General features: G+C 41.2%; 1 protein-coding gene across 1 annotated transcript; it reads left to right on the plus strand.

Moving 5' to 3' along the window:
• Positions 1-6,072: 6,072 nt before the first annotated feature.
• Positions 6,073-11,134, plus strand: LOC131680147 (uncharacterized). Its single transcript, XM_058960870.1, has 3 exons — positions 6,073-6,301; positions 6,569-9,750; positions 9,824-11,134. Exons 1-3 carry the CDS (start codon positions 6,073-6,075, stop codon positions 11,132-11,134), a joined length of 4,722 nt encoding a protein of 1,573 aa, XP_058816853.1.
• The last annotated feature ends 4,391 nt before the right edge of the window (positions 11,135-15,525 follow it).

Below are 15,525 nucleotides of genomic sequence, written 5' to 3' on the forward strand. Positions count from 1 at the left end.
CTGCTAGCATCAAGCCGTGACGTATGCATTCAATCGACACCAAGCTATCGGTGTCGCACCGATCCTATTGTGATTGAACTACTTATTTATTTTGTCGTTCCGCACACACGGATGGCTGATAGCAATTAATGACACAGCTCAGCTAGCAGAAATCGAATTTTTATCTACTTTTTTACCAACTAGTTTATATGTTACTATGTTTTAATTGCCGCAAGGTTCTACTGTATCGATTTTGTTGGCTATTTTCGGCAAATTTGAGACTAAGAGAAACGAAAGCAATGAAATTGAAAGACGGATAGGTATTCTAGAGCGAATCAGTTATAAACTTAGAACGGAAAACTAGAACTAGGCAGGCTCATATGGGCATGATCGAAAGGAAATGTGAAGAATTTTTTGCCTTCTGCAGAGTAGGAGTTGGGCGTTTCGCCCAAGTCTACCGCATGGTCTATGGTAGAACATAACTCATCATCATGTTTTACCGCCGACGCCGGCAAAAAATTCTTCACAAATCCTCGCCTAGAACGACCATGCGATCATTCTTCTCCCTTTCTGCTAGCATCAAGCCGCGACGTATGCATTCAATCGACACCAAGCTATCGGTCGACACCAAGCTTGGTGTCGATTGAATGCATACGTCACGGCTTAATGCTAGCATTCGATCGCATGATCGTTCTAGGCGAGGATTTGTGAAGAATTTTTTGCCGGCGTCGGCGGTAAAACATGATGATGAGTTATGTTCTACCATAGACCATGCGGTAGACTTGGGCGAAACGCCCAACTCCTACTCTGCAGAAGGCAAAAAATTCTTCACATTTCCTTTCGATCATGCCCATATGAGCCTGCCTAGTTCTAGTTTTCCGTTCTAAGTTTATAACTGATTCGCTCTAGAATACCTATCTGTCTTTCAATTTCATTGCTTTCGTTTCTCTTAGTCTCAAATTTGCCGAAAATAGCCAACAAAATCGATACAGTAGAGCCTTGCGGCAATTAAAACATAGTAACATATAAACTAGTTGGTAAAAAAGTAGATAAAAATTCGATTTCTGCTAGCTGAGCTGTGTCATTAATTGCTATCAGCCATCCGTGTGTGCGGAACGAAAAAATAAATAAGTAGTTCAATCACAACAGGATCGGTGCGACACCGATATCTTGGTGTCGATTGAATGCATACGTCACGGCTTGATGCTAGCAGAAAGGGAGAAGAATGATCGCATGGTCGTTCTAGGCGAGGATTTGTGAAGAATTTTTTGCCGGCGTCGGCGGTAAAACATGATGATGAGTTATGTTCTACCATAGACCATGCGGTAGACTTAGCGAAACGCCCAACTCCTACTCTGCAGAAGGCAAAAAATTCTTCACATTTCCTTTCGATCATGCCCATATGAGCCTGCCTAGTTCTAGTTTTCCGTTCTAAGTTTATAACTGATTCGCTCTAGAATACCTATCGGTCTTTCAATTTCATTGCTTTCGTTTCTCTTAGTCTCAAATTTGCCGAAAATAGCCAACAAAATCGATACAGTAGAGCCTTGCGGCAATTAAAACATAGTAACATATAAACTAGTTGGTAAAAAAGTAGATAAAAATTCGATTTCTGCTAGCTGAGCTGTGTCATTAATTGCTATCAGCCATCCGTGTGTGCGGAACGAAAAAATAAATAAGTAGTTCAATCACAACAGGATCGGTGCGACACCGATATCTTGGTGTCGATTGAATGCATACGTCACGGCTTGATGCTAGCAGAAAGGGAGAAGAATGATCGCATGGTCGTTCTAGGCGAGGATTTGTGAAGAATTTTTTGCCGGCGTCGGCGGTAAAACATGATGATGAGTTATGTTCTACCATAGACCATGCGGTAGACTTAGCGAAACGCCCAACTCCTACTCTGCAGAAGGCAAAAAATTCTTCACATTTCCTTTCGATCATGCCCATATGAGCCTGCCTAGTTCTAGTTTTCCGTTCTAAGTTTATAACTGATTCGCTCTAGAATACCTATCGGTCTTTCAATTTCATTGCTTTCGTTTCTCTTAGTCTCAAATTTGCCGAAAATAGCCAACAAAATCGATACAGTAGAGCCTTGCGGCAATTAAAACATAGTAACATATAAACTAGTTGGTAAAAAAGTAGATAAAAATTCGATTTCTGCTAGCTGAGCTGTGTCATTAATTGCTATCAGCCATCCGTGTGTGCGGAACGAAAAAATAAATAAGTAGTTCAATCACAATAGGATCGGTGCGACACCGATAGCTTGGTGTCGATTGAATGCATACGTCACGGCTTGATGCTAGCAGAAAGGGAGAAGAATGATCGCATGGTCGTTCTAGGCGAGGATTTGTGAAGAATTTTTTGCCGGCGTCGGCGGTAAAACATGATGATGAGTTATGTTCTACCATAGACCATGCGGTGGACTTGGGCGAAACGCCCAACTCCTACTCTGCAGAAGGCAAAACATTCTTCACATTTCCTTTCGATCACGCCCATATGAGCCTGCCTAGTTCTAGTTTTCCGTTCTAAGTTTATAACTGATTCGCTCTAGAATACCTATCCGTCTTTCAATTTCATTGCTTTCGTTTCTCTTAGTCTCAAATTTGCCGAAAATAGCCAACAAAATCGATACAGTAGAACCTTGCGGCAATTAAAACATTGTAACACAAATGAGACAAGCACAATTGCACCACTAGGTGGATTAAAACAGGTTTTTATTTTGGGAATGCGTCGAGTTGAGACGGAAACGTAATATGATTAATAACGAGGATAACACTTTCCGAATGTAAAGAGAAATTTATGAAAAAATGACGATTTCCATTCTATTCTAGCAGGTTCTGATCGATTTTGATGAGCATTTGATTTTTGTTGTATGACCAATTATATGTATAGGTCGAATGTTTAAAAACAGTAATTTAAGGTCAAGATAGTATCATTTTGAAACCGCCAATTTCGGAGGTTTAGTATCTTCGATGAGTTTTACAAACGTTAAACAGCGCATCATTTGATAAAATAATTTTGACGGTATATCGCCCAATAAGTATTTATGGTGAATTTTCTCAGGTTAATATTCATGACTACAATAAAGTCTCAACAAATTCGCTAAAGACACGTACTCTGTTACTATTTTCTGAAAAATTAATTCTGCATAATTTTAAAACTTCAAAAATTACGGTTTCGATATTATGCCGTTTGGACAGTAAGATCGATTTTCACCAAACCCCCACCAAACCGAATTTCTGGCTACGCCGCTGCATTTACAACATCATGTATAAAAGATTTGTGTTTCATTGTGAAAAACGTTATAGTCATTACTATTGCTAATTTCTAAAAATAGATTTATATCATCCGCATATATGAGAATTTTAATGTTTTTTAAAAATAAGAGAGATGTCGTTGACATATAAAATGAAAAGAAGAGGTCCTAAGTGTGAACCTTGAGGAACCCCCGAAGTAACTTTAATTATATCAGATTTCATCTCATAGAATTTTACTGTTTGCTGGCGATCTGTTAAATACGACTTAATCCAATTGAAGAGTCTCATCTCGATTCCCAATTTTTCAAGTTTGAATATTAACATGGGAATGTCCAGCTTATCGAAAGCTTTGCTGAAGTCAGTGTAAAGAGCTTCTATATGATTTCCTTTATCCATGGCATCCATGTTTTATTTATGATGAATTCGAAAAGTTTGGGAAAGCAAGACAGAGTTCCACGATAATTGCGAATATCAGATTTTTTACCCGATTAATAAATAGGTATTAAAAAAGATTTTTTCCAATCTTTTGGGAAAATACCAGATTCTAGTGACTTATTGAACAGCCAGAATAAAGGTGACATGAGCTCAGTTGCTAAATTCTTTATAAATCTTGAATAATAATTAGGAAAATAAGAAAAATATTCAAAGTCACGATCATTGTCTGAATAGTTAGAATAAGTTTCTTGAAAAAATGTTGCGAAGAGATTACAAATATCTTTTGAAGTTTCACCCTCTTTCCCATCTAAAGACATTTTTGATGGGAAGTTGCATGAATTCAACTTAGTTTTGATGTAATTAAAATAGTTTTTTGGGCATGACTTGATCTCATTTTCAGTTTTTGCATTATATACAGTTAGTGCCGAAGAAATAGCCAAAGTTAGTTGGTCACGAATGTTGAGGTATTTTTCCAAATTATCCTGATTATTGTGTTTCTTGTAAATTTTGTGAGCTTTTTGCTTCCGATTTTTCAAATTAATCATTTCCTTGTTGAACCAAACTGGATTTTTCGATGCATGATTTCGTCGTTTTTTTGGAACTTCCTCCTGTATTATTTGCCACAAAATACTATAAAAGATCTCCACTGCACATTCAATGTTCTCTTGATTCTTTAAAAGGGACTGCCAATTAGCACTGCTTAATTTATATTTAATATTTTTCATAATTTGCTTTTCTATAATCGAAGACGTCCTCGAAGTCACAATTAATGGAATTATGATTCTTGTGCACAAAAATAGAGAACTCTATTGCTGTGTGAAACGTTTCATTTTTCCATAAGGGAGAATGAGATTCATCAACATAGAAATCTTCATTTATGTTTGTTAATAGCAGATCTAAATAACGATTGTGTTGATTTTTTATATGGTTTATTTGATTGTGTTGCGTGTAGACTCGCTAAACGCGCACCTACCGTCCAACTACCTTGGGCGACAGACATTCTTGGCAGCTGTGACGAGTGACAGTCGGAAGCACAGAAAGATAGAAGAAAATGAGTAGTGAGTGGATGACGCAGCAGGTTTTTTGCCATCTTAAAATATAAATTTATTATTTGCCTAACTTAGTTTAAACTTACTGCTAACTTATCTAAGGAAAGTATAGATATCTAAAATTATCAAATTATCTTAAATTACATTAACCTAATTATATATACAGTGGATTGAACCTTAGTCTAAATCTAAACCGAGTGTTAACACGGCATGAGCACATGCTCAATTAATTTGCTTATAGTTACATTTGGTAAGATGTTTGATGCTCTAAAATGCTACCTAAATACGTTAATACTAAATATTATAGACAACACTGGGACCGATTGACCGATAAGCTACTGGAAACTATTAACGGTTAACAAGGGATGCAAAACGTGAGTTCCTAACCTCAATTATCACTTATTGCGCTATATTATTAGAATTAGTTATTAGATGGTTAAAATATTGTATTTCTTCATTTCTTTCCTTATGCAGAAGAATTATAATCCCTCTTCGTTAAACCCAACCACACGATCCGACTTTCACTTGATTGGGAAACAAGCCGGAGATTATAATCGCGGACGAACCCTTTACGACCTGTTGGCTAATTTCCAACAATTTATAATTCTCGTTCTTACGAGCAACTAGCAACTCGACCATGCCAAATCGAAATTTACGGTCAAAACGGTCGGGCAAATCTGGTACAGTGGCCAGTAAACAAAAAACAAATAAGGGTGTGCGAAAGGTGGTCACGGAAGATCCGGAGGAGTCCCATCCCGGACGAACATGTCAGATGTGTCGCGAGGAAGATACTGACGAGATGGTGAGGTGTGACGATTGTTTGAAATGGCATCATTTCCAATGCGTCGGTGTCACGCAGGAGGTCGAGAATTTTCCCTGGAGTTGTACCAAATGCGAAACAGCTAAAGGAGTCCAGGATACAAGTTCGATTAACAGCGTTCATCTTCACATAAACAACGACTCGTCGAAGCAACCATTCGTGCCCATGATAAAAGGGTGCCCTCAAGCAATACTTCCCGAGCAGCAGCAGCAGCACCCTTCGGAGGAAGGTAAATTAATAAAAGCTGCATCAGTTCGTCCAGCCGCGACAGTCGAACAGGACCATAAGAACAACATGAACTCAGCTGCGTCCGTAACAACTGTTCAGTGGGTGGTGTCCAGGAATAATGCCCGTTGTAAAAACCCAGCAAAGGCGCCATCCACCGCGTGCAACAGTTCATGACAAGCTCTTGCAAGACTGCAGTTACAAAGATTGGAGGATTTAAGAAAAGTTGAACGACGTGAGGCTGAGCAGCAACGAGCGATCGCAACTATATTGTGTATATAAATATCAACTGCTTGAGCAAGCCATGAGCGAAAGCGGTTCAGTCGAAAGTGTTTCGGAAAACAGGGTGAAGAATTGGTTGGCAAATCCGAGCGAGTATCAAGCGTACTCTTTAGATCCGGAAGTTGATGTTCGATCCGATGCTAACAGACGTTCTACCAGTGTACAACAGAGAGGTTCACTAAGTGCGCAGATTGACAGCAACCATTCGACACTGTCAGAACCTAATCCTCCGGAACCGTTCCCAGAGCCAGGTTCCTTATCAACGTTGTCTGTAGACCAAGATGGTGCGTCAAATCAGACATTCAAAGTAAATCGCGGTCTGATTCCAAATGATACACAAAGGAATTCTAGCTTAGGACCTCCACGCAGGGTTTCTATTACACAACTTCCACGATCGTATGCAAATACAAAATCTTTACCACCTGCTCAGGGGTTGAACTCAACGCAACTGAGATTGAGTCTACGGTGCGACCAGCCTACATTAGATTTTGTACCACGGCATTCCGTACCTATTCCAGATCGTCGGTCACGATTCGCTCCCAACCAGGAGTATTTAAGTGGATTAAATTATCCGCAAGCTAAGCAACGAAACCAACCACATTCTTCAACTATGCGGGCCAGTGGCATTTACGATCACGAGCAAGATTATTGGAATCCATTTTCGATTTCCCGAAATCACCTAGCCGCTCGTCAAGCTATTTCGAAGGATCTGCCAACGTTCTCTGGGAACCCCGAAGAATGGCCTCTCTTTTTGTCAACCTTTAACAGTACGACAGCAATGTGTGGTTTCACTAATGAAGAAAACATCGTCCGTTTGCAACGGAGTCTGAAGGGCCGTGCTTATGAGGCAGTCAAGTGCAGACTAATGCACCCGTCCAACGTAAACGGGGTGCTCTCAACACTCAAGATGTTGTTTGGACAACCGGAAGTGATTGTAAATTCGATGATATCAAAGATTGCCGCTCTACCTGCGTTGAAAGAGGATAAATTAGAAACTCTTGTGGACTTCGCCGTCAGTGTAGAAAATTTTTGTGCGACAGTGGATGCGTGCGGGCTTGAAGAATACTTTTATAACGTAACTTTTCTTCATCAACTCGTCAGTAAGCTGCCATCGTCAATAAAGCTCAACTGGGCACAATACAGGCAATCACTTCCGACGGTCAATCTGCCATCCTTCAGCAACTGGCTGTACTCTTTGGCAGAAGCCGCTAGCGCTGTCACCTTCCCAAGCATCGCTTTCGAAGACAAGCCAGCTCGAAGTGAGTCACGTACTACTAGGAAAGGGAATTCATACGTTAACGCACATTCTCAGGAACCCCCTGTGTATCATCGGTCGACAGGGCCATCCAACGCGAAGGTGGTAGCCGACTGCTGCCCAGTATGCAAGGGAAACTGCAAATCGATCGCCAAATGTAAGCGTTTCTTAGAGTTTTCTCGTGATTCACGCTGGGCAACCGTTCGAGACTTAGGGCTTTGTCGCAGATGTCTACGTCAACACAAAGGAGGTTGTCAAGCCAAGTTATGCGGAAGAAATGGTTGCCAGCTCAAACACCACGAAATTCTGCACAATGACCAGAAGTGTGCACCATCGACTTCGACCGCCACTGCGAGTGTCATAAACACAACTTTATCAACTCCACGCAACGATTCTTCTCCACCAAAATCTAGTTCATCTGAGCACGGATGCCATGCACATCAGGTCCCCTCTAGTAAGGTTTTGTTCCGATACATACCAGTCGTGCTTCATGGGAAGCATAGGTCGATTCAAACGTTCGCCTTCCTGGATGACGGATCGGAACTCACATTACTCGACAGCGAATTGGCAGATGAGTTGCAGCTTGAAGGGGAAACAATGCCGTTATGCTTACTTTGGACGAGCGGAACGAAACGTCGTGAAGAATGTTCGAGGGACGTTAGGCTAGAAGTGGCCGCAGAACGCAACCGTTCTAGGAAGTACAGTCTGAATGGGGTACGTACTGTGAAGGAGCTGCTTCTTCCACCACAAACACTAAACATGGAAGAACTATGTGAACAGTATCCACATCTCAGGGATCTGCCGATCACATCATATCAAAATGTTCGCCCAAGGATTATGATCGGAATCAAGGATCAACACCTGAGTTTAGTTCAGAAGAGTCGCGAAGGAGCCCTACACCAGCCCGTCGCTGTGAAAACTCGTCTGGGATGGACAGTGTGCGGAGGAAATCTAGAAAATACTGCAGACCTCGTTCACCCAGTTTTCCACGTATGCGATCACGAATCTTCGTCAGAACTGGACCTACACAAAGCAATGAAGGAGTATTTTACAATAGAAGAAGAGCGCGCTCAATCCCTGCTTCAAACCCACACGGTGTTCAAGGGAAACCGATACGAAACCGGCCTCTTGTGGCACTACGAGAATGTTCGTCTGCCAGATAACCACTTCATGGCTTTGCGACGTCTGCAGTGCCTCAAAAAGCGAATGGACAAGGACCCAAGACTTGCTGAAGCTCTGAACCAGAAAATCACAGACCTTGCTACAAAGGGATACACTAGGAAGCTCACAAATGAAGAGCTGAATCAATCGTTTTCACGTGTTTGGTATTTGCCGATATTTCCGGTTACAAATATCAACAAACCTGGAAAAATTCGGATGGTATGGGATGCGGCCGCATTTGCCCACGGAGTATCCCTTAATTCAGTCTTGTTGAAGGGCCCTGATCAACTTTGTGATCTGTTCAACATACTGGTTCGATTCCGTGAAGGCCGGATCGCCCTCACTGGTGACGTTCGGGATATGTTCCTGCAAATACGCATGCGATCCGAAGATCAACAATGCCAACGTTTCCTCTGGTACGATGAAAGTGGAAACATCGTCGTCTACGTTCTTCAGGTGATGACGTTTGGAGCTTGCTGCTCTCCTAGCAGTGCTCAGTTTGTGAAAAATCTCAATGCTGAACGCTTCAAAGCAGAATACCCAGCGGCAGTCGAAGTGATCCAGAAGCGCCACTACGTCGACGATACGTTGGTCAGCGTTGCGACACCACAAGAGGCGATCAAGCTTGCGCGTCAAGTGAAACAAGTACATGCTGAGGGCGAATTCGAGATCCGCAATTGGATAAGCAACTCAAAACAGGTCATGCAGGCATTGAAAGAGGAACGAACAGAGGAAAAGAACCTCGATCTGTCGCCAGAACTATCTACAGAAAAAGTGCTTGGGATGTGGTGGTGCACTAGCTCGGACACATTCACCTACAAAGTCGGATGGAATCGCTACGGTCGAGCGTTGTTAGGAGGTCAACTGCGTCCGACGAAAAGACAAATGCTGCGCGTTCTGATGTCCATGTTTGATCCACTTGGATTGATAGCCCATTTTCTCATGTACCTGAAAGTTCTTCTTCAAGATGTTTGGCGCTCAGGGATCGACTGGGACGACCAAATAAATGATGCTCTCTTCGAGAAATGGCAAACGTGGCTTCAAGTTCTCCCAGAAGTCGAACGAATCAGCATTCCGCGGTGCTTTTTAAGCCAGACCACTTCTGCTGGTTATGATGTCCAGCTGCAAACGTTCGTAGACGCAGGAGATAACGGAATTGCTGCAGCCTGCTACCTACGTTTTGCTCAACACGGCTTCGTTGAATGCAGATTAGTTGCCGCTAAGACTAGAGTTGCACCATTGAAATACCTTTCAACTCCTAAACTAGAGCTTCAAGCAGCATTAGTAGGTGCTCGACTCGCCCGGTCGGTTGCCGAAACCCTCGCGTTCAAAATCTCTCGAAAAGTTTTCTGGTCAGATTCACAGGACTTGCTTTGCTGGATCCAATCAGACCATCGCCGTTATTCGCCGTTATTCGCCGTTTGTTGCAGTTCGAGTAAGCGAGATCCTTGAAGCGACTGAGATGAGTGAATGGAGGTACGTCCCCACAGAATTCAACGTGGCAGATGATGGGACAAAATGGAACGGAGTTCCGGATCTGACGGATCAATCAAGGTGGTTCAACAGTCCAAAATTTGTGTATCTGTCGGAGGAATACTGGCCACATCCATTTAAGAGGCTGAAAACTACAGAGCTAGAACTGCACCCGAGCGTGTTAGCACATTTCGTCGCAGGTGAGCCACCGATACAAGTGAAAGATTTCTCTACCTGGAATCGGTTAGTTAAGGTCGTCGCTTTGGTTAAACGATTTCCGAATAACTGCAAACTGAAGCACCAGAAGAAACCGATCGTCAGTGGACCTCTCTCTAATAAAGAATTATTATCTGCCACATCTTACATAATTCGCCAAGCACAACAGGAATCATATCCTGATGAAATGGCGTTGCTTCAACATACGCAGAAGAATCCGGAACAATTTCCAACACCGATTCCTAAGACAAGTCCAATTCATCAAAAATCACCATGGCTGGACCAGTACGCGATATTGAGGATGCGCGGGCGCATCGCTGCCTGTGACTACGCTACCGAAGATGCAAAGCACCCGATAATACTTTCCCGTGACCATCATACCACCAAATTGATTATTGCACACTACCACCGAAAGTACCACCATCAGAATCCTGAGACCGTAATCAACGAAATTCGACAGAAATACAGCATTCCAAAACTTCGCATGGCATACGCCAAGGTAAGAAAAGAATGCCAGCACTGTATGAATGACCGAATCGCTCCACGAGTGCCAATCATGGCCGATCTGCCAGCCGCACGACTGGATGCCTTCACACGCCCCTTTACGCACGTCGGCGTTGATTATTTCGGGCCGTACGAGATTGTTATTGGTCGACGGACAGAGAAGCGTTGGGGAATGCTCGCCACCTGCCTCACAGTTCGTACGATCCACATCGAGGTTGTCAGCTCGCTCAACACAGATTCGTGCATCATGGCTCTCCGAAATTTTGTCTCACGGAGGGGTAAGCCAAGAGTTTTCTACAGCGACCGCGGGACCAATTTTATCGGCGCAAGGCGTGTTATCAAGGAAGCAGAGGATATTATTAACCAAGAAGACCTGATGAAAGAGTTTTGCGATGTCGAAACCAGTTGGGTGTTCTTGCCACCCTCTGCACCGCATATGGGTGGTAGCTGGGAGCGCTTGATCGGATGCGTCTAGAAAAACTTGATGATGACCTTACATGCACGCAAGTTGACGGACGAGGTTCTACGAAACCTATTGACAGAGGTCGAAAACACTGTCAACTCTCGACCTTTGACTCATGTTCCAGTTGACGATGATTCAGCTCCTGCCTTAACGCCGAACCACTTCCTGCTCGGGTCATCTAATGGGGTGAAACCATTGAGCGCTATGGACGATACCGGCAGTGTACTTCGCCAGAGCTGGCGACTATCCCAGGTCCAAGCCAATCGATTCTGGAACCGCTGGGTTACTGACTACCTGCCCGAGATTACCCGCCGCACAAAGTGGTTTAGCCATACGAAACCGATCGAGATCAACGATGTGGTGGTGATTGTGGACCCAAAATCACCAAGGAATTGCTGGCCGAGAGGCAGAATAATTGGTACGCAACCAGGACGAGACGGCCGACCGAGATCAGCGACTGTGAAAACTACGACTGGTATTTACGAGCGACCGGTAGCCAAGTTAGCCGTGCTAGACGTGCGGTGCGGTGACGGGTAAGCTGGCCGGAAGCCAGCGTACCTGGGGGGAGTGTTGCGTGTAGACTCGCTAAACGCGCACCTACCGTCGAACTACCTTGGGCGACAGACATTCTTGGCAGCTGTGACGAGTGACAGTCGGAAGCACAGAAAGATAGAAGTAAATGAGTAGTGAGTGGATGACGCAGAAGGTTTTTTGCCATCTTAAAATATAAATTTATTATTTGCCTAACTTAGTTTAAACTTACTGCTAACTTATCTAAGGAAAGTATAGATATCTAAAATTATCAAATTATCTTAAATTACATTAACCTAATTATATATACAGTGGATTGAACCTTAGTCTAAATCTAAACCGAGTGTTAACACGGCATGAGCACATGCTCAATTAATTTGCTTATAGTTACATTTGGTAAGATGTTTGATGCTCTAAAATGCTACCTAAATACGTTAATACTAAATATTATAGACAACACTGGAACCGATTGACCGATAAGCTACTGGAAACTATTAACGGTTAACAAGGGATGCAAAACGTGAGTTCCTAACCTCAATTATCACTTATTGCGCTATATTATTAGAATTAGTTATTAGATGGTTAAAATATTGTATTTCTTCATTTCTTTCCTTATGCAGAAGAATTATAATCTCTCTTCGTTAAACCCAACAACACGATCCGACTTTCACTTGATTGGGAAACAAGCCGGAGATTATAATCGCGGACGAACCCTTTACGACCTGTTGGCTAATTTCCAACAGATTGAGTCCTAGCAATGCAATTTTTTCAAACATATATTGTAATGTTTCGTTTTCACCAACGACAGGAAATAGAATGCTCTCATTTTCAGAGTCAGGAATAAAATCTAAGCCGCGCTGATTAAAATCACCATAAATATGAACTTTAAATTCTGGAGGAAAATTAGAGATTATTTCTTCAGCTGCTTGAAAGAAAATCTTATATGCTGATTTGCAAACTAGATCCGGTGGAAAGTACACTGAGACAAAAATGTGGATTTCATCAGCGATATGTGCTTTAACCCATACGAGTTCAAATTCTTTGAATTGTGGTGAGACAATAAGATCGGAATTAAATATAGATGAAACTGCGATGAGAACTCCTCCGCCTGACATTCTTTGGGTTAGTCGTAAATCACGATGATCTCTAAAAACATTATAGTCACTACCAAAAACCTCTTCACTTTTTACATTCTCATTCCAACTTGTTTCGGTACCTAGAATTATCGAAAATGAGGAGCCTAATATATTCTTATGGATTTCGTTCATCTTTACGGCGCTCCTCATTCTATTAAAATTTTGACAGTAAACCAAAATTTATGTTGCTTTCGAAAAAGTTGGTTGTGATTCGGTATTCGTAAAAATATTGTTTAAAACTATTGTACTGTTATCAGCTGCGTCATGTTTGTCCTGGTCTGCCTCTGAGAAGTGCGTTAAAATTGGCGAAAACACGAACGTTCACAGGAGCAAGATGACAATGATGTTGATTGTTATGGTGATTGTTGTTAAGACCATTGTTGTTTCTATTGCAATTGCTGTTTCTGTTGTTGTTGTTGTTGCTGTTTTTGTTTTCGTTGTGGTTGTTGTTATTTCTGTTGTAGTTATTGTTGCTGTTGTAGTTGCTGTTTCTGTTGTAGTTGCTTATTATGTGATTGTTGTTGCTGTTGTTGTTACTGCTGTTAAAGTTGTTGTTTCTGTTTCCGTTGTGGTCGTTATTGTTTATGTTGTTCTTGTTTCTATTGAAGTTGTTGGTGGTATTATTGGAATTGTAGCTGTTGTTTTTGTTGCTATTGTTGTTGTTTCTATTTTGGCTGTAGTTGTGATTATTGTTATTGTTGTACTTATTGCGGTTCCTGTTCTTATTGCACTTGCTATCTTTGTTGTTGTAGTTGTTATTGTTATTACTGTTGATATTGCTGTATCTTGTACCCTGTTTTCTTCTGGATTTTTTACTCTTTGCAGTTTTATCTTTCTCTTTTTGTTGTTTAATACGACGCTGTTTACGTAAGTCATATTCTGATCAGTCGGAGCGCCACACTCTTTTCGAACCAAGTGTGCGACATCCATCTTTTGCCACTTGATTATGCTGCGAACCTGAGATAGCAGTTTTATATGAAACGACGGTCAATTCGTCCATCAGACTGGGGGGAGACACCGCAGGTGTCAAACGAGCATTATTAACACTGGTTTCCAGGGAACTAATTGTCGCGGCAATTGCCCTTACTTCGTCTAAAATATCGTCGCCAACAGCGCTGGCTTGTGATTTTATTTCGTCAAGAGCATCACGAGCAGAAAACGACTGGTTACCGGTATGTTCGTTGCATTGAGACGCCATGTCAATGGTTATTACGCTTAAATTCTGAACTTCGCAGCATATTTTTTTAGCTCACGAGTCAGGTCAGTTGTGAGCTCCACCACGTACTCCTCAATGCGCTTCCTTGTGGATTCCATAGATATGTTGAATAATGACGTTATATGATTTTTCAAAACAACGAGCTCATCGGCCTTATTGACCGCGTTGTTTTCCATAGCGCGCGATAATGTTGACACCGCATAATCAACTTTCGCGCAGGTGATATTATTTACATTAGCCACCGTTTCGTTTAGCTGGTGATCAATGTTGTTAAACAGTTTCAAATGCGTTCAACTTTTTAATGTCGGCAGCCATTCGAAGATTGGAATCCGTTTGCGGCTTGATTAAATTAAACAGCTTCTCCTGTAGGAACAGCACTTTACGTGTGTCAATTCCCGTTTTAAGATTATGCTGACAATCCGAGCATAGAGGAATCATAAAAGACGTGATGTGATGCTCTTGGTGCCGTTGCACTACACAGGCCGCGTGATACACATTGTTGCAAAACTCGCACTTCCATAAGAAACGGTCATCACTAATTGAACACGATCGAACACTGCACGACATAATGCTGACTTTTTTTCGCGCGCGGCTTAAATTAATCAAATAAATACTTGAAGCGTAGCGCCGTTCAACTACGTCTACTACCGGTAACGGTCCACTAAGAATTTGATCCATTCATTTGATTCACTTGATCCATTTGCTTCCTTTGATTTCTTTGATTTCTTTGATTCCTTTCACTCCTTTGATTCCTTTGATTAATATGATTCATTTGATTCATTTGATTCATTTGATTGATTTGATTGATTTGAATGATTTGATTGATTTGATTGATCAAGATTGATTTGATTGATCAAGATTGATTTGATTGATCAAGATTGATTTGATTGATCAAGATTGATTTGATTGATCAAGATTGATTTGATTGATCAAGATTGATTTGATTGATCAAGATTGATTTGATTGATCAAGATTGATTTGATTGATCAAGATTGATTTGATTGATCAAGATTGATTTGATTGATCAAGATTGATTTGATTGATCAAGATTGATTTGATTGATCAAGATTGATTTGATTGATCAAGATTGATTTGATTGATCAAGATTGATTTGATTGATCAAGATTGATTTGATTGATCAAGATTGATTTGATTGATCAAGATTGATTTGATTGATCAAGATTGATTTGATTGATCAAGATTGATTTTTTTTTTTTTTTTATTCATTTCGTTTATTTGATAGGCACAAATGCGTTAGCTTGGCGGTGCCAAATTCTTTTGTTTTTACATTTTATATATTTTAAAACTAGGAGGTTACAATGTTGAAATATTTTTTTAAAAAAGAAAAATTTTACAGCTATCTTAAGACTAGAAATAAGATTCTATATACAAGAGAGGGGGCGAAAGATTTTTTTTATGAAAAAATTTTAAAACAAGGAATTCAATAGTAATAATTTTTAGGAAATATTTACAGTTATCTTAAAACTAACAATATAGTTTGGTACACAAAAGGGGGAACA

This window comes from Topomyia yanbarensis, chromosome 2, assembly GCF_030247195.1.
Source record: "Topomyia yanbarensis strain Yona2022 chromosome 2, ASM3024719v1, whole genome shotgun sequence".
NCBI classification, from domain to species: Eukaryota; Metazoa; Arthropoda; class Insecta; order Diptera; family Culicidae; genus Topomyia; species Topomyia yanbarensis.